Raw genomic sequence first — 17,407 nt, 5'->3', positions numbered from 1 at the left:
ATATGTAATGCAGAGATTTTAATGATATTTTTTGTTCTCTGCCATTCTATGTAACAACTTTTATTCAGTCGTTTCCTGTAGGTTTCTTTTTGATGACAGCAAGGACTCAAGCGTTGTACACTTTGTGTTTGCAACGCTTAGTGGAAATCTGTATAGAACACGCTGGAGCAGAACCACAACCTGTGCGAATGATTGCGGACTACGAGCTGGCGCTCCTTCAGGCAATGCAGACTGTTTTTCCTGACGGGCATGCACGCGGTTGTTGGTTTCATTCTGGCATGGTTTGTTTTTTTCCCTTCTTTATTAGATATTTTTATTTGTCATTTTACGCATTTTCTTTTTCGTTAGGCCATGTACCGATATGCCTGCTCCTTGGGACTTACTGTCGCGTATCGGGACATCCAAATTGTCGGACGAGTTATACGGATGTGTATTGCTCTTCCTCTCTTGCCGCACGGGAGAATAGAAGAGGCATTCCAAGCCATTCAACTGTATGCACAAGCCGTTAATGAAGTCCCCGATGTCCAAGTCCGACTATCCGTGGCCCAATTTTTGGGTTACATAAGAACGTTTTGGCTGGATCGAGTTGGGGCCCCACGCTTCTCCGTCTACAATCAAGTTAATCGGACAAATAACCACATTGAATCATGGCACCGTGGATTGAACGAAATAATGATGGTAGCCCATCCAGGATTTTGGGTCTTTATCGGTAAGTGTTGATAAATACTCGAGTTGTAAATGGCCATTGGAAGTAGTGAATTGAATCTAATGTTGACGGATTAATATAATTTTACAGGACATCTCCAACGAGCGGCGGGAATCGCCATTCGCGATTTGTTGGGGGTAGAAGGTGGTTTGGCAGTTCGCGAATTAAGGCGAAGGAGAGACGTACGTCGAGACAGACAAATAGCCGATGCTACTAGCCGCCTTCAACAAAACAGAGTAACACTCTTGGAATTCCTAATTCTGGCATCCAATTATTTCAATGCCGATGGCGTGATTCAAATGAACAATCATGCGGAGGAGCAAATGGTACAAATTTTATACTGATTGCCTTTGAATGCGTGCCCCCAAATAAAAATTTTTTTCTGTCAATACTCATTACTTATAGATCTTCAGAGAACCCGTTCAAATTGAGAGAATCGCTTTCGAGGTACTCCTTCGCGTTGATCCCATTGGTGCCGTAGAAATCCCTCAAGTTCCGGTTCCCGAGGAGAATGCTCCACCTGCCGAGGAGGTGGCCCCGGAGCCACGTCGTATCCGCATTATTCGCCGTAGAAGCGACGAGTTTGTTGAGGGAATTGTGGGGGATAGACAAATGCATCGCGCCAATCGACCTCGAAGAGAGGACTTACCCCGCCGTGATGTCGCTCTGATCCCCCAGCACAGAATGGGGCCGTTCGATGTCTGCAGCATATGTCAGGAACGGCCCGCTGACTGGGGGATCGATTGCTGTGAGCATCATTTTTGCGAAGACTGCGTTGGGGAATTATCGCAGGAGAGAGTGGACAGGGAAGATGGCTTTCGCCTTCGAGCAAGTGTGTGCCCCTACTGCAGAGAGGAGTTTTTATTGGCTTTTCCTCTGCAAAATCCGGCCCAGTTGGAGAACCAATAACCGCCAATAACAAGTTCAAAAGATTTGTAACAAGAGGAGTTGACTGCATCTTAAAGCGTTTTATCTTTTATGTGTATTTGTCAGCCTCCTCTTCCTGCGCAACAATAATTTCGAACTATTTTGTCATTTACATCGCGTGCATTTCATGTAAAAAAAGTGCTGAACTTCGCTAAGCTGTTGTTTTTTAATGTTTTCACCTGTTGTCGTCTTAACCTGCCCCAAAAACCCAAAACAACCCACCTTGTCCTTTTTTTCTCACTTCACAACAGGGACCTGGAATAACTGATCATGTAGTGCGCTTTTTACATTGCATTTTTATTTCCAACAAAGATATGTACAACTTTTTGTCTTGAAGAAACAAGGAATTTGAATTTGTTATCTTTCATTAGTTATCTTTTTTGGGACAAACATGTTGCGCCAAGCTGTGAATCACACCAGTGAGGTCCCATGTCTTCTGCCATTTTGTCAGAAATCGCACACCTTCTGCTGAAAAGCATGGCTTCTAGCCAGCTTTATTATCAATGTCTGTTGAAACTTAAAAAACAAATTATTTCAAGAAAAGGAAGGCTATTATTATAGCACGGAATAACCAGTTAATACCTGAAAGTTTATAATTTTCGTAGCGAATTGCTAAAAATGTTTCATGTTCTACATTTCTAAACCGTGCTTTACAACCAGCTGAGTGTGTGTCCTGTCTCTATCGTAGTCTCAATAGAGCTCCATTCTTAACCACTGGAGAGATATAAGGATGTGCATGCTGCAAATTAAATAGAACCATAAATTAAGAAATAGCTTATTATACAAGAAAATGTGATCTACATAAGGCCATTGTGATTGCTGTTTGTATCCAAACGATAGTCAGTTCATAGAAGTAATTCTTGAATCCAAAGACAGGACCTTCAATCATTTTATGACATGCACACCAACACGCCAATTTATCTCCAAAGCATTCCTTGCCATGTCTATGAAACATAAACTGGATTTGAAGTTTCAGTTCTTCGGTTTGCAAAGCTGAAAATAAAAACGAAGTATTAACAGTAATGAGAATATACCACAAAAATGTGTGCTTACCACTGTATTCTAAATAGAACCACTTTTATTCTGCAAATCTGATGTTACCCTGATGTAATTTGAACTTAACACAGTTCTACCTGGCTAGAAAGTCCCAGGTGACCCTGTTCGACGAAAATTCAAAGGTTGATCTTGAGCGAACTGGCTTTTTGTTTTAATAAATAACTTACCCATATATGGCTTCAAAGGGGATTGCTCCCTCATATAATCGTTGGAATTTCACTCGCAATTGAGTAAAGATAAAATTACTAGTAGGAAACACGAATAATCTATTGGTGACGCTTAGAGTTGTTTGTAAATTACAACCCACTATCGTCTGCTGAGCGTTGCCAGGTCTCATTGGTATCGTGTCGCTAAATACCAAAGACGCTTTGGTCTTATGACGTTTTGGTCTAATGACGTTCAGAGTTTTGGTCTTCCGTCACTACAGTCAAATGACCACTTGGGCATTTGTCATTAACGCACAATTTCTTTCGGGCCTAGTGTCGCAATTTTTTATTTGTGGTCTAGAGTCACAAATGCACATTGTCTATTTGGCCTTCTGTCCGGCACCGGGTCAAATATGGAGGTCAGCGTCACCTAGTGATTGCGAGGAACAACTTTTTAAAAATGTTGGCAGTTCAAAATCCGCCAAGTTAGTTAGTTTATTAGTTTACTTTTATTTTATTTCTAAAAGCTTTACTGTAAGACGAAGACAATATTTTTTTTTATTTGTTATTTTGTTATCCTGTGATTCACGAGCAGAAATATTTCGCTTGAATTCCGGTTAATTCATTTAATTTCAAGACCCCCTTTTTTTCACGCAGCACTTGATTGAAAAGATATCTTCTTGCGATTATTTTAATACGAAAACAAAGTGTCGAGGTATATTTATTATTTTATTATAGCCTACATATTTTCACGTACAGAACTGCATAAGCGTTATAAATATATGAATCATTCTAGAAAATCGGCGAAAGCTCTGCTGGTAAAAGGATCACCTTCAATCCTGTATAAATGTTACCCTTTGAATCCATGTGTGTCAGTCTAGTGACGACAGTGCATGTATTAAGAAGTAAAAGCCAGCTCCTCAAAACTGTGCACCACTGATTAGCCGCAGGAACGTGAAAGTGTGAAACTCCCGCAAAACTCGCCCGTGACAATTTTAAAGGGCCTAAATAAAAGCAGAACATTCCCTAAATTTTTTCATTAAATTAGAAAATTATGTCAGAAAATTATTTATTCAGACAGAAGACAACCTTGAAACAGAGACAGATTGACTGAATGAAAATAAAACCAGCCAATCTATAATTTAGACAATCAAAGGTCTTGTTAATAAGTTCGAAAAGGACGAGAGCCACGTTGGGAATATTTGGATGAACAAAGTGCGATACCTAATATAAAATATTGACATTATCCGGTTTTCCCAGTGCACTATGCACTACTGCATGCTGATAGTATAGTAAACAAAGCAATTGTATCAATACAAAATCACTCTGGTTTTACCCCCTATCTCATGACGTTATTGATCTCTATACACTTTGTTCATTTACCTATACGCATCGTATTAGTTGTAGATTGTACTAATGCACTATAGACACTTTACGTTTATTTTACTTATCGCTCGATAATTGATCGTGTCCTTATTCAATTTTTGAAAGTATAATCGCGTGAGTTTATACAAACTATCCTTGAAGTGACCTTTATACAAAAAAATGAAACAAATCATGATCATTATTCTAATTAAACTGTCCCTGATCAATGTCGACTTTCCTGAAAATCTGAGACTGTTACTATAAGCCAGTTTGTAGGATGAAAAATTTTTACAAATTTGGGATTGCATAATAAAAAACTAATGTAAACTACATTTTCTGCTATCTAGCCAGAGTCGTTTTGATTGAATTGAAGGCGGCTATTTAGATTTTTTTTTGAGATTCACTGTTGGCGTGAATTGTCGTTTAGCGTTCACCTAAACGGAACCAATACACACCGGCTGATTCAGTGATTCCATTCATCCACTAATTTTTGGCACCAGTTGACTTCAAAGGCCATTTTGTAACTGAAACGATATACAAGTGCTGGCCATCACGTCAAATCGGTTACAGTAGGATCTATAGACCAAATTTAAGTGACGTATTTAAAAAGAAAATGGGCCAGTCTATTGACTTACTGGTTCCCTCCTCCAACTGACCTCTATGACATCAGCATCACATAATTTATGAAACTTCTACTAGTGCCTAGCTGTGACTTGGATTCATTTAATCTACTTCGATAAGCTATGTAAAGTTTAATGCGACTTGCAGTGTATACAATGCGATCTTATAAAATCCCAAAGTATTATTCCCGCCTTCGCCCCACCCAAAAATGGAGAAAACATAACAAGATTAAACTATTTCAGCTAAGTATAGAATCCTCCATTGCCTCAAGAGACTCTACTTCCCTGATAACGAAATGCTCGTGTCTCTAGCGCTATCTTTTATTAAGTCAATACATTTAAGTTAACCTACAAGCTCCCATCAAGGACACTAAATACAAAAATAATACGTCCCACTATAGTCGTCAGAGCAGATAAAAACATTTTTAGGTTTTACCCCGCCTGTACACAGACACCGGTGAGAGATAGTGCGACTCGTAAGACAAAACGTTGGATTTTCCCAGTTGGTGTCTACATCAACGTCCCTGTATAAATAGTCAGCCAACCATTACCTTCATTCAGTGCAACTGAGTCGAACCAACAAGAACAAGGTAAGTCACCTAAATTTGAATTCAAAAATTATTATTAACAACAAATTCAATTCTTTTAGCCCAACAAAATGTCGATGCATCTGAGATCTTCACTGCGGCGAGCCCTGCTGCTGGCCAACAAGACAAACATATGCCCGGCTGCTTCCATCAGCAGCCAGAATTCCGCACTGGGATCCGCCATCGCCTCTTCATCGCCAAAGGTCAAACCGGAGATCAAAACCTACGAGAACAACATTGTTACATCGCCGTACGCCGACTGCGCATTCCACGACATGACACTAACCCAAAAATTCTTTGAAAGCGCTGCCCGTTGGCCGGACAAAGTCGCATTGGTACGTCATAGTTTTCACCTTAAATCGTTTTAATGTTTAATAATTAATTATTTGGAATAGGAATGCGGTGTTTCTGGACGTCGATACACTTACAACACGATGAGTCAAGCGGTCCGTCGCTTCGGTAGCGCATTGACCCGTATGGGATTCAAAAAGGGCGACGTTATGGGCATTGTTTCTCCTAATGTTCCTGAATTTCCTATCGCCGTGTTCGGATCCGCTGGTGCTGGCATGCCCGTCGCTCTGGTCAACCCTGCCTACACTCCAGGTAATGTCAAAAATAAAAAAAAAATAATCATTTTAGTTAAATAAAATCTAATTGGTTTAATTTTCCTTCATTTGTTTCTAAAGATGAAATCGCCAGACAGATGACTCTTGTCGGAGCCACTGCTCTTTTCGGAGTTGCTGAGATGACCGAAACGCTGAAAGCAGTTGCCCAGCTTTGCCCGACCATCCAACGCGTCATTTTGTTGGGTCCGACCCAGGAGGGATGCGTTTCCTATCAAGATATGATGCAGGATTCTGCCGATATGTTTAACGACACTATCGACGTAAGTCTTATCTGCTTCCATTTAAGCTTGCACCTAAAAATAACATTTGAATTTCTAAATCAAAATAGATCGACATCAACAAAGATATTTTCATTCTTCCCCACTCAAGCGGCACTTCTGGTACGTTTGAAATTCTGAATAATATATAACAACACGACCAATTTTTTCTAAAATATCAATTGAAAATTAATTACAGGATTGCCGAAAAATGTTATGCTGACTCACTCGACTGTTGGCAAAAACGTGCAGCAGTACCTACACCCCGAGGGCACAAACAACCGACCTGCCACAGGTAATGTCAATCGCATGATAAAAATTCTTGTTATCAAATGTTATCAAAAGTTCAATCAAATATTTACACGTTTTTTTTTCGATGTTAACAGCAACCCATCAGGAGACTTACATCGGTTTGCTGCCGTTCTTCCATTCTTACGGCATGGTCGGATTACTGCTCTCCGCAGTTGAGAGTGGATCCAAACTGGTGACTCTACCCCGTTTCGACGTGCCAACTTTCCTGAAAGCCATCGACGACCACCAGGTAGAAAATTCACATCATAAATTAATCGCTCTTGTATAATTTACTAACAATTTTCCGTCAATTTCTAGCCGACTTACTTGCACTTGGTGCCGCCTTTGGTGTCACTTTTGACAAACCTTCCCGCATTGAAGGCCGAATCCTACAGCCGAGTTCACACCATTTTCTGTGGTGCGGCACCCCTCGGGGCTCCAGCGGCTATGAAACTCCTGGAACGATTTAAAAATCCAATCAGCTTCCAAGAAGGTAAATAGAAATGGCAAAGATTAATTTAGTTGAAAAGGTGCTTACGAATTTTATAAATTTTATAGCATACGGACTGACTGAAATGTCGCCCGGAGTGATGATGAGTCCACTGGACAACAAGAAATTGGGCTCTTGCGGCGCGCTGTTTTCCAGAACTCAGGCCAAGGTGATGGACCTGGAAACTGGCCAGAGGGCCTTGGGTCCTTACGAGGACGGAGAACTTTTCGTCACTGGCCCGCAAGTCATGAAGGGCTACTACAAAAACCAAAAAGCCACCGACGAGATGATTGGAGTTGACGGATGGCTCCGCACTGGCGATGTCGGCCACTACGACGAAGACGGCCACTTTTTCATCGTTGACCGGCTCAAGGAGCTCATCAAAGTGAAAGCCTTCCAGGTACATTCACAACGACGTTACCTATAGAATGTCCTATTCAATTGGTATTTACAATTCATATTTAAATTAGGTCGCTCCTGCTGAACTGGAAGAAATCCTTACCACCCATCCGGCTATCAAGGAGGCAGCTGTCATTGGTATCCCTGATGAACGAGCCGGAGAATTGCCCAGGGCTTACGTCGTCAAGAAGCCCGGAATGGAATCGGTCAGCGATTTTGACATCCACGCCTTCATCGACGCCAAGGTGTCGGCCCATAAGCAAATCAAGGGCGGCATCGAGTTTTGCTCGTCAATCCCCAGGAACAACATGGGCAAGATTCTCCGACGAGAATTGCGAGTCCAGTATGCCAATAACTCTGGCAAGTAAACGAGTTGCAGCATTTTGATTGCACAACTTTGCTCACGCTACATATTACCTATTGCGAGGTTTATGGCGGGCCTCATCAAATGACACCTGTAAAAAACCTCCGTTTAAAACTATTATTATTCTCATCAAAACATTTCGTACACCTAAATAACTATCCGAGGGATTTAAAAAAAAACTGTATAAAAATTACATATGTGATACTTACCTGTAAATACAAATGGTTAAATTTAACAAAGGCTATCCGAGTAAAAACCTGAATCTTACACACACTAACAAATAGCTGAAATAAATTAGAATAATGTTTTTTCGATAATGATGACTAAAGCCAAGCCAAGCCAAGTAAGAAGTGAAAGAAAAAATAAGTACATCGACGTCTTCTGTCATCAAAGGCTGCCTAACTAAAAATATTTCCATCTGAATTTTTGATTTTCTCGATTTTCTTATTTTGTACTTGCACATACCTGTATCTAAAATACCAATAAATCTAAAACCATATTTAGACAACTCATACAGACTTCAACATGTTTACCAAGTCGTCAAATAGGAATGGCTAATTGACGATGGCTTTTTTGTTGTAAAGATGATTGCAACAAAAGAGACAGGCGTGTGTCAATTACACACACATGGGAAAGCGCGTGACCCTAAAAATAGCAACAAGGAGCTACGTGACGAAAAGAACGCAATAAAAATCGTCTAGGGGATCGTCCGTGCGCCCTATTTATAAAACAACAGATGATGTACACGCGTGAGCGCGCTTTCCGAGTACACGCTGAAAAATAAAAATATAAAGAAAGCCCTGAACCAACTCATTGGCAAACAAAGTGATCATGTGACATTGTTTGAGCAAAAATCTTGACGCATAGCTCTACTAAAGACACGGGAGGGAAAGTTGAAAACAGTTAGACCTTGTGCTGTCATGAAATCAAGAGTCGGGCAGTTTGGTTTAGTCCGTGAAGCAGCACCGCAAACAACCCGTGAACGTAAATTCAAATTTTGCATTGAGTTAAAAGTGCATCTAAATCATGAATCGGCCTGCAGTTGTTACCCAAATGGTCGACGCAATCAAAGAGGAATTTGAAACACTCGGACCCACTGATAACGATAAGTAATGATTAGTAAATTCGTCTAGTATAATTCAGCTCCTTTTCACCTGGATTATCGCATTGAATTTTACAGATTCTTTGGCCAATACGTCGCCCTACTTCATACCAATCATTCACTATTTATGAGCGACACTGGGCTAAGTCAATCATACGACATCGGAGAGGAATGTTTCTTACTCAACATTTTGGCGACGGAACAGCTGGAACGAAAAGTGTCCGTCTGTCGCCAATTACTCGCTGTGGCCAATATTATTGAGCCAGGTCTGACTCGAATCAGAGGCGAGTTAAATCATCTAGCTACAGTTTTGATACAAACGCCCTGGTTCATTAAACCCACTAAATTTCCTTAAAATATCAGGAGTAACATTGTACGAAATGCACGCCCCGATGTTGCTGCTAGCAGAACGAACTTTCAAGGCCGGCCATTGCACATTTACTAATTTCAAAAATAGGGTTGAAGCAGTTCGGACCATTTTGACTGAAGCAACAGAAATCTTTGCCCAGGTGGAAAATCATACTGCAACTGAGGAAGCCATGAGTGTGGCAGCAGATCAAGCTCTAGTGCAAATTCAGGGTTGGATTGCCTACGTATTTGATAACACCTGAATGCCAGGTGTCATGGCTGTTGAGCATGCTATACTTCAAAATGAGCTTATAATGAGATTGCCTTATGTTTTGTATGTCAAATATACTCGGCATTTGATTTAAAGGGCCTGTCTTTTGAAATTATATTTCCGTTAAATAAAATTGGATTTACCTTTAACTTTAAAGCACTGGTGGTGTACATGCTGTTCATCCATCTGCTAATAGCGCCCTGGCAAGAAACAAATCAAAAATAAGAAAAATTGAGGTTTACAAGAGAGAAAAACAAAAAATTATATGAACAGCATGGGGAAAAGATGACATAAATTAGAACGGAACAAGGTTGGGAAAACCCCTTCACTCCAGCGACCGCGTTGCTAAGCATTTAGGAGATTTGCATATTTAATCATCTAATTATGTTATAAACATAATAATTCAAAATAATGCGCGATATATTCATTATTACCAATGGGGTATTACCGAATCGTTTTGTTTACTTGTTTACTTTGTTTTCAACGGAGAGACCCGTCTAGTAGTCATTTTTGTTTGCCAAATAGACTGAAATTGAGTTTCACAGGAAAGAAATTTTATCCCTATAACGTAACGTTTTGCATATCGATAGATATTAGCATTTTAGCAATAAAAATAATAATGAAATAATAATCTCATCAACTTCAACGACTTTAATTCCCATTATATAATTATATTATTTTCTCAAACCCCCCTGTTTCTTCCTGCCCTTGGCATTAGTGGCTATCAGCCAATCATAATCAAGACATTCTGAAACGTCCGCAGTCCCCCTACATTAACGAACCCCCACGTGCAAAACACGTTTAAGTGTATTCAATTGATCAGAATGGTTCGTATAAAGCAGACTGCTCGTAAATCGACTGGTGGTGCAGCGGCGGCTGCGGCCCAAATTGCAGCTGCCCAGCAGCAGGCCCATCTAGCCCGGAAGAGACTTGGAGGAAAAGGATCAAAGCTTACTGCCCGTAAAACGATTAAAGAAGAAGGTGCGAAGAAGAAGAAGGAGCGTTATCGTCCAGGTGCCCTTGCGTTGAAGGAGATACGTCGCTACCAAAATTCGACCCATCTTCTCATTCCAAAAGTTCGGTTTCAACGACTTGTTCGCGAAATCTCCAATGAATTCAAGTTGAACTTGCAATTTCAGAGCGGTGCCATTGGCACCTTGCAAGAGGCTGGTGAGGCTTATTTGGTGGGCTTATTCGAAGACACCAATTTGTGTGCTCTTCATGCAAGTCGTGTCACCATCATGCCGAAAGACATCCAGTTGGCACGCCGTATACGAGGATAGAAGATCAAAAACCCCTTTACCAATCTTAAGACTATTACCAAACAAAAACAACGGCCCTTTTCAGGGCCACCAGTTAATTCAGAAAGGAATTGCTCCCTCTTGGTCTATTATAATTAATGTTCTGAAATATCCCAAGGGACTATAAGAAAAAAGACTGCTGGTCGTTGACAAGAGTTCGCCGGAGATTTTAGTTTCATGTTGTAGAGGCACTAATACGATAAAACGGTAAATACGCAATCTTGTTTCTGATCCATGCAGTTAATAATCCAAAAACTGATTTTGTCTGTTAAGCACTCACCCTTAGGCCCTCCTTATTACTGTTAGAGCAGATAAAAATCTATAAAAAAATTTTATTATGCATTAAATAAATGCCACTATAAAGGTGTTTTATTTCAATAATCCCCAACGCGTTATTATTATTAGTTTCAGCATGAAGGAGGAATGGTTTCAGGTTTGCTTAAAATAAGCTTGTTTTTTTTTTGCTTTTTTAGCCTGTTTACTTTTTAGTCGTCTGCAGCTGCAGTATTTCATTGTTCAGTACGTTTCTAGAACGATTTTCGGAGGCAAATTTTAAGCAGTTAACGCTTAACCCGACAGGCCGAAGGCTGTTATGGGTTATGAGTATAGACAGCATTGATTGTTTTAGTACATGTGTTACGTTAATCAACAATTAGTAAGACTGATACAGTGGAGATTATTATCAAATTAACCATGAGTGACGTAGACAGAAAACGACTTCTGAATGCTCTTGAACTTCGAAGGAAAGATGTATGCGAGAAATTCTCGTGGGGATTCCAACTGTGTTTCCCAGGACCATCACTTACGATCAAGTCATTTTATGTTAATGAAATTGGTGCTGATGTCTCAGTTCCTGTTTCATATCAGGTAGCAAACAGATATAATTTTACCCATTTTCAATTACCCTATATTTGTTTTTTATTTACTGAAATTAGAACCTCAAAACTCTAAAAAGAATTGCAGAACATGCTGAAAGAACACAAGGTTTGGACATCATGAATCACTCGTCAGGAAGTACACTGCATATCAATGAAACAAAAATCAAGACGATGTCAGGCAACTTTATGCATTCTGCTGCTCCTTACCTAGTTTCAATTGTTACTGAAAATTTACTGGGATTCAAGATTGACGGCCCTACAAAAATGGTTGATATCCATCTACGCAAACTGGTGATTGTTGACCGTGGTCAGCATGCTAAACTCCATTGTGAATCTGAGAAACAACCAGGTCATATTTTAGTATTTTACCAATACTCTTTTCCTTTGAAATTGTGTTTTAATCTTTTTTTTTTTTTTTCGTGCATGCAGGTACATTTGGTGTAATAGTGTTAAAAATTCCTGTGGTAGGTGGTTATTCAGGAGGGAAAATTAATGTTGAACATGAAGGCCATAGGCAGAGCTTTCAGTTTGAAAGAGACAACGATCGTTACTTCTCGTGTGTTGCCTTTTTTGAAGATTGTTACAATGAATTAGAGGCTATCTCTGATGGGTGGTGGTTAGCCATGGTTTTTCATCTTATCTGGAAAGACGCCGTGGAAATCGATACTGCTCCGCTTGAATTCCCCGCTTTCATCAAAGCTTTCAACGAGATAAACGAGGAACTCGTTTTATGGTCATCTCCTTCCTCGTATTCCAAAAAGCCCGTCAAAGTGGAAGCAACAGAAGGTTTTGCATCAGATACTAATGAAATATCCTGCCATTTCGAAACCCCGAGCCAAAGCGAAAACAACAGCTTTTCTGCTCCTAACAACATTTCCAATGATTCAGGTATTTCTGTTTTAGTGCGTTTTGTATTTCTTTCTCTAAAATTTGACTTCTCAGAACGTATAGACGATACCACATTACCTCAATCGGACAACTGCAATCTACAAGCAAATAATTTGATTAATCCAGAAGAAGAGGAACACTTCCTCCTCTTTCCATTGCAAGAAAAATACGACAATGGACTTTCCTTCGCACAACTCAGAGGACGCGATCGCCTAATGTCTCACGTATTCCGGTCCATAAGTTATTTGGACGTCCATCTTGCTGTTGTTTCTCAACTGGCCGACGATAATCTCCATCATTGCATCGATTGGGAGCAAACTACCGATTGGAGCGAACGGGTTTTTCAAATCAATGAATGGATTAGGTCCGACGAGAGCTTACCACTTACTAAACAACTTCAACTGGATGCGCGAACTCAACTTGTTGGCAACATAGATCACATCACGTGTGTTGCAAGTGAACCGAACGTCGAAGTCAATAAGAAAATGTACTTCCATTCCGTGCTGATCATTCAACCTCGAATTCAGTCAATCCGACATTCCTGCCGCTACCAACTAGACGCCGTTCTTGACTACATGGAACAAAAACTACCTCGAATACTGGAAGTTCCGAATGATTCCTTTTCCCGAGATGGGCTAGTCTTTACCTTGAAGCACGTCATCTCTTTCTCTGTGAAGGAGCCCTTGCTAGTTTGGATGGATCCTTATCCTTCTCCGACAACAAATCAGCGGACTAGCCGACTTTTAGATCTGTGCGTTGAACTGAAAGCCAAGCAAGAGGGGCTTGATCTGCTGGAGTCGATGGGTACTGCTATCCCCCTTCATTCAACGAATACAGAATCTCTCCCCAGTGGAATTCCTAATTTATTCTTAGAAGGGATCCGTGATGAAAAGGTTGCCAAGGCGATTGCTGACTTCGAGTCCAGAGTCAGTGGTAAGCGATTATCGATACTAATCGGCTTAAGAATATTTCTAATTCTCTTTGGTTTTCACAGGTTGGAACACCTGTGGCGATTTGATAATGGAGCTCATCACTCCTCTTCACATCTTTCGGCGACTAGTCTACTTTTCCTATCTTGGCCTGTACTTTTTTGACAGTAATTGTTTGGAAGGGGCCCGAATGGTAGCTGATCGTATTTCCGGCATCATAACTAAGCTCCATCAGACTAACATGCTTAGTGACTGCTACATCAGCTCTTTCTTCTACTTGATCGTCACCATGGAGAGGGACCCTACCACAGCTGATCAGGAGAGGATCGAATCATTTGTCATTCTTTTCAGAAGATTAGAAGTTTACCGGCAATGCCTTTTAATCATCGATTTTCAAACAAATCATTTCCACTTCTACCTCATGTTGAAAGCTATTCCGTCCTGCCAGCAATTCTTCCGGCAACTTTATGAAATTGTCGCCACTGGCGATCTTCATTCTTGCAGTTCCATGTGGAACCTGACCGCCCCCCTCTTCAAGATTTTCGTCGAATTCGATGACCCGAACATACTTCAGATGCTGACCGATAAGATAACTCTTCCTCCGGTGTATGACATAATTCATAGAAATAATCTTTTAGACTCAATTTTATTATCGCCAAACATCCTGGACGACGTTACCATCTTCTCTGAACTAGGAAAAAGTTCAATCTGCACCTTACTGGATGCTAGAATCGCACAGCTGCTGGAAGTTAAATTTTTACCTGAAATCGACTCGCCAGCGGATGAAAATGTGGAACTTCAAGCCGACGACAGAATCTTTCGCCATAATTCCGCATTGCAATCATCGTTGGCTTCGTATATGTACCTCGTATTGCGAATGGAGACGATAAAGGATCTGGCCAATTCACAACGTGTCTTGTTAATGGGGTTGATTGTCTTCAATTTGACATTTGAGCGGCTCTGCGATCTTATTCTTGATGTTGGAAAACTAATTGGATTCGAACATAACCTACATCCGAGAGCGAATGAACTCTTCGTGGAACTTTGCCGTATGCTGATTCAGTTCGACAGAGAATTCGTTGCAAAAGTTTGCTGTCAGAAAATCCTCAATGTTTTGAAGTGTTTTGTTTGGCTCAAAAATCGCGATTTAGTGCACTCGCTCGTCCATCAAACGTCATTGGGAGAATCGATTGAAAGCAAGAACATCTTCGCTGAAATCATTTTGCGCTCTCCTGATCTCATCAGTCGTCTGATTCCAGAATTTTCCTCCTTTGCCACCATCACACTGGATGTGCTCTTCGAAGTGTGGGTGAAAGACATTCATCATTCCCTGTTGGATTCAGCACCCGATTCTTCGCAAGAGAAAATTTATGCTGATTTCGGCAATTGCGTTGAACTTTACATCAGTAAGGAAACAAAATGCCCAAGTTCTTCTCAAAAGGGTCCGGACCTGTTTTCTCCACTTTTTGCCAAATTGTCTCCCATTAAATCTGTCGAACTGTCCTTGCTATTGGCTCGTCTTTTAGTGAATATCCATCAAGCAAATGTCAACCAAGAGTCGGTCCTTAAAGAATCCGCCACATGTTTGTACCTGCTCCGCCAAATCGCTCTACAGTTTGTAACCCGAAACCTTAGTGGACTTGTCAAATCTGCAAAGGAAGAAATCCGCAATTGTTTGGTTGATGTCATGATTTTTCTACTTTGGCTGGGTGATCAACAGTTGTTATTGCCTTTTGTACGTTGCATTTGCTCTGCTTCTCAAAAATGGCAGGAGAATCATTTGGTTTCAAAAATTGTATCGTCTCCCAAAGCGCGTCAAATGGCCGCTTCATGCCGTTATAGTCGAGAAGCTTTCTGTCTTTTACTGGAACAACGCATCAATCGACTGAAGATGATTAAAGCCAAAGAATCAACTTTGCATTCGTCGTCAAACTCTTCCAGTTCAGAACAAGAAAATTGTGCCAGTTTGTGCAGCTCTCAAATTCAATTGGAGGAAATAAGAAGTCTCCATCGCTGCCTAATCGAACAGTCAAGATCAGAACTCGACGAAAAAAATTCATGATTCCAGTAGAACTCTTATAACGTGATTTGTTTTTATTTTATTGTTGTCACCGTGTTGATTACTTTTTGATCCGGAAGCCGACTTTTCACGTAAAAGTAATGGCAAATAAAGAAATAATATACCAGACATGTTATTCAATTAGTCTAGGAATTTTTTTTTATTTAATTTTTATAACAAACAAAGTAAAAACGGAACCAACAAATTTTTAGTTCAGCCCTTGAGGTAACTTTTCTTCTTCCTTCTTTTCCGCAGTTTTGAATGTACTTTGCGTCATATGATTGTCTGGAAAATTTAAAGGACATTAGGACATATAAAGACAACTTGCGGTCGCTGATGGTTTCTCTTGAATTTCAAAATCAATCTAAGACTCGCTTTTCCATTCCGTAGATAATAAAGAGAGAAATAATTTTTATTGTGAAATATAAATAGTTTCAAAAAACTAATCCTAATGAGAGGCCCCGTAGCTCATTCAGTAGAGTGCTGGACGGTTATGCCCTGGAGCGCTATAGCCCTTCCGAGGACCAGGAACCGGGAACCAGCGCTTGGCATAACCCCTTCCACCGGGAACCGGCGTCTAACACTGTTAGACGTGTTCGTGTTACCTGCGCGGCCAATTTATTTTCATTTTTGTTTTTGAGGCTGAATTTTTCAACTACTCGAATTACTAAAAATTTTAAATGTACTTTTCGTCATAGGATTTTCTAGAAAAATTAAAGGACATTGGGACATAGATAAAGACCAGAACTGGCGGTCGCTGATGGTGACAGCTGATATGGTCTATTTTGAATTTTGAAATCAATCTGAGGCTCGCTTTTCCTATTTCTGTTAGACAGAAATATACTTTTTATTGTGAAATACAAATAGTTTCAAAAAGTAATCCTAATAAGAGGTCTCGTAGCTCATTCAGTAGAGTGCTGGACGGTTATGCCGGATAACCCTTTTCACCGGGAACCATTCAAAGGTGATGCTAATATGAAATAAAATAAGGTGCTGTCCCAGTTTGAATTTATGTACGTAGCACATTCCCAGTTTGAAGGAATCCAGTTTGCGACATCATTAAAAGAAAGGCCGTCAACGCTCGATGAGGTTGTTGTTGTTGTATCTCATTAGCTATTTACATATACGTATTTAGAAACAGTAATTTAAATACGACTACCTCTGGACTTGTTGTCCCCTGCCCGAAAGACCAAGACTAAAAATGGAAATTTCTTGAGAAAATCTGGACTAGTTTTCTTATTACATATTTGATGGGAACGGTTTTATTTCACTGATTCCGAAATTCATCCAAAAGCCAACATCTCCCAAAATTAGAAAAATGAAGAGAAAGACAACAAGTTCTACTCAAGGTTCTAATTTATACTGGACCGATTCTTTTCGGAATCAAAAGTCGTTCATCGATCAAACCCCAATTTAGTTGATGTCTAGGCTAGTCTATTTAGCGATCGACAGTTGGACACGGCGGCGATAATCATATTTGTATTATAATGTGCTTTATTATATTTCGTATATATTAGGCCTACTACATTAATATTACTATATTACTACAGTTTCAAAATTCTATAGACTAGTATACAGACCCATCCAACTCTCTCGGCCGATTTCAAAAAAAAATATATCAATTTTGACTTTTGGCGGAAAAGAATGTTTTGGAAGATGTACCGAATAAGAAATTGTGAGCTAGGAATGGAATCAATTCAATTCACGTCATGTTAGTCACTGTCGACAGTTGATCGGTGCATAAATAGTACATTTCCGTTAATGCACTTTGAATGTGTAGTAGACGGATGAATGCGA

The 17,407-nt window shown here is 40.1% G+C and overlaps 5 protein-coding genes and 1 long non-coding RNA gene across 7 annotated transcripts in view; 5 read left to right on the top strand and 1 right to left on the bottom strand.

Annotated features, from left to right (window-relative positions):
• The window catches only part of LOC124312357 (collagen alpha-1(I) chain-like), a 1,404,094-nt gene that overhangs the window by 650,422 nt on the left and 736,265 nt on the right, over positions 1-17,407 (top strand). The gene's annotated exons all lie outside the window — the stretch shown is intronic.
• LOC124312566 lies at positions 1,931-2,720 on the bottom strand. The gene is made up of 4 exons (XR_006910559.1): positions 2,687-2,720; positions 2,435-2,626; positions 2,216-2,372; positions 1,931-2,149 (listed from the first exon to the last, which is right to left on the bottom strand). It is a non-coding gene; the product is annotated as an uncharacterized LOC124312566 (long non-coding RNA).
• Positions 5,479-8,090, top strand: LOC124312334 (probable 4-coumarate--CoA ligase 3). Its single transcript, XM_046776820.1, has 9 exons — positions 5,479-5,742; positions 5,803-6,010; positions 6,094-6,293; positions 6,362-6,413; positions 6,490-6,585; positions 6,677-6,831; positions 6,900-7,074; positions 7,140-7,471; positions 7,542-8,090. Exons 1-9 carry the CDS (start codon positions 5,479-5,481, stop codon positions 7,836-7,838), a joined length of 1,779 nt encoding a protein of 592 aa, XP_046632776.1. The 3' UTR covers positions 7,839-8,090.
• On the top strand, positions 8,623-9,645 carry LOC124312480. The gene is made up of 3 exons (XM_046777006.1): positions 8,623-8,943; positions 9,015-9,220; positions 9,300-9,645. The coding sequence occupies exons 1-3, from the start codon at positions 8,861-8,863 to the stop codon at positions 9,545-9,547; spliced, it is 537 nt and encodes a 178-aa protein (XP_046632962.1). The 5' UTR covers positions 8,623-8,860; the 3' UTR covers positions 9,548-9,645.
• LOC124310699 (histone H3.3-like) lies at positions 10,380-10,930 on the top strand. The gene has a single exon (XM_046774655.1). The coding sequence runs from the start codon at positions 10,380-10,382 to the stop codon at positions 10,836-10,838; it is 459 nt and encodes a 152-aa protein (XP_046630611.1). The 3' UTR covers positions 10,839-10,930.
• Positions 11,347-15,754, top strand: LOC124312280. Of its 2 annotated transcripts, none has more exons than XM_046776749.1 (5): positions 11,347-11,723; positions 11,792-12,083; positions 12,164-12,622; positions 12,686-13,555; positions 13,617-15,754. In XM_046776749.1, the coding sequence occupies exons 1-5, from the start codon at positions 11,550-11,552 to the stop codon at positions 15,611-15,613; spliced, it is 3,792 nt and encodes a 1,263-aa protein (XP_046632705.1). In that variant the 5' UTR covers positions 11,347-11,549; the 3' UTR covers positions 15,614-15,754. The 2 variants fall into 2 exon arrangements, with proteins under 2 accessions (XP_046632705.1, XP_046632704.1); XM_046776748.1 differs by having other exon boundaries at positions 12,677-13,555.

The sequence above is a fragment of the Daphnia pulicaria genome, chromosome 8 (assembly GCF_021234035.1).
Source record: "Daphnia pulicaria isolate SC F1-1A chromosome 8, SC_F0-13Bv2, whole genome shotgun sequence".
In the NCBI taxonomy this organism is placed as follows: domain Eukaryota; kingdom Metazoa; phylum Arthropoda; class Branchiopoda; order Diplostraca; family Daphniidae; genus Daphnia; species Daphnia pulicaria.
This window is presented reverse-complemented; position numbering and strand designations above follow the sequence as displayed.

Coding starts and splice junctions, on each gene's coding strand:
- LOC124310699 (XM_046774655.1), top strand. CDS start 10,380: ATGGTTCGTATAAAGCAGACTGCTCGTAAATCGACTGGTGGTGCAGCG.
- LOC124312280 (XM_046776748.1), top strand. CDS start 11,550: ATGAGTGACGTAGACAGAAAACGACTTCTGAATGCTCTTGAACTTCGA. Junction 11,724..11,791: donor CAGTTCCTGTTTCATATCAG/GTAGCAAACAGA, acceptor TACTGAAATTAG/AACCTCAAAACTCTAAAAAG. Junction 12,623..12,676: donor CAACATTTCCAATGATTCAG/GTATTTCTGTTT, acceptor TTGACTTCTCAG/AACGTATAGACGATACCACA.
- LOC124312480 (XM_046777006.1), top strand. CDS start 8,861: ATGAATCGGCCTGCAGTTGTTACCCAAATGGTCGACGCAATCAAAGAG. Junction 8,944..9,014: donor GGACCCACTGATAACGATAA/GTAATGATTAGT, acceptor TGAATTTTACAG/ATTCTTTGGCCAATACGTCG. Junction 9,221..9,299: donor AGGTCTGACTCGAATCAGAG/GCGAGTTAAATC, acceptor TTAAAATATCAG/GAGTAACATTGTACGAAATG.
- LOC124312334 (XM_046776820.1), top strand. CDS start 5,479: ATGTCGATGCATCTGAGATCTTCACTGCGGCGAGCCCTGCTGCTGGCC. Junction 5,743..5,802: donor GGCCGGACAAAGTCGCATTG/GTACGTCATAGT, acceptor TATTTGGAATAG/GAATGCGGTGTTTCTGGACG. Junction 6,414..6,489: donor CCACTCAAGCGGCACTTCTG/GTACGTTTGAAA, acceptor AATTAATTACAG/GATTGCCGAAAAATGTTATG.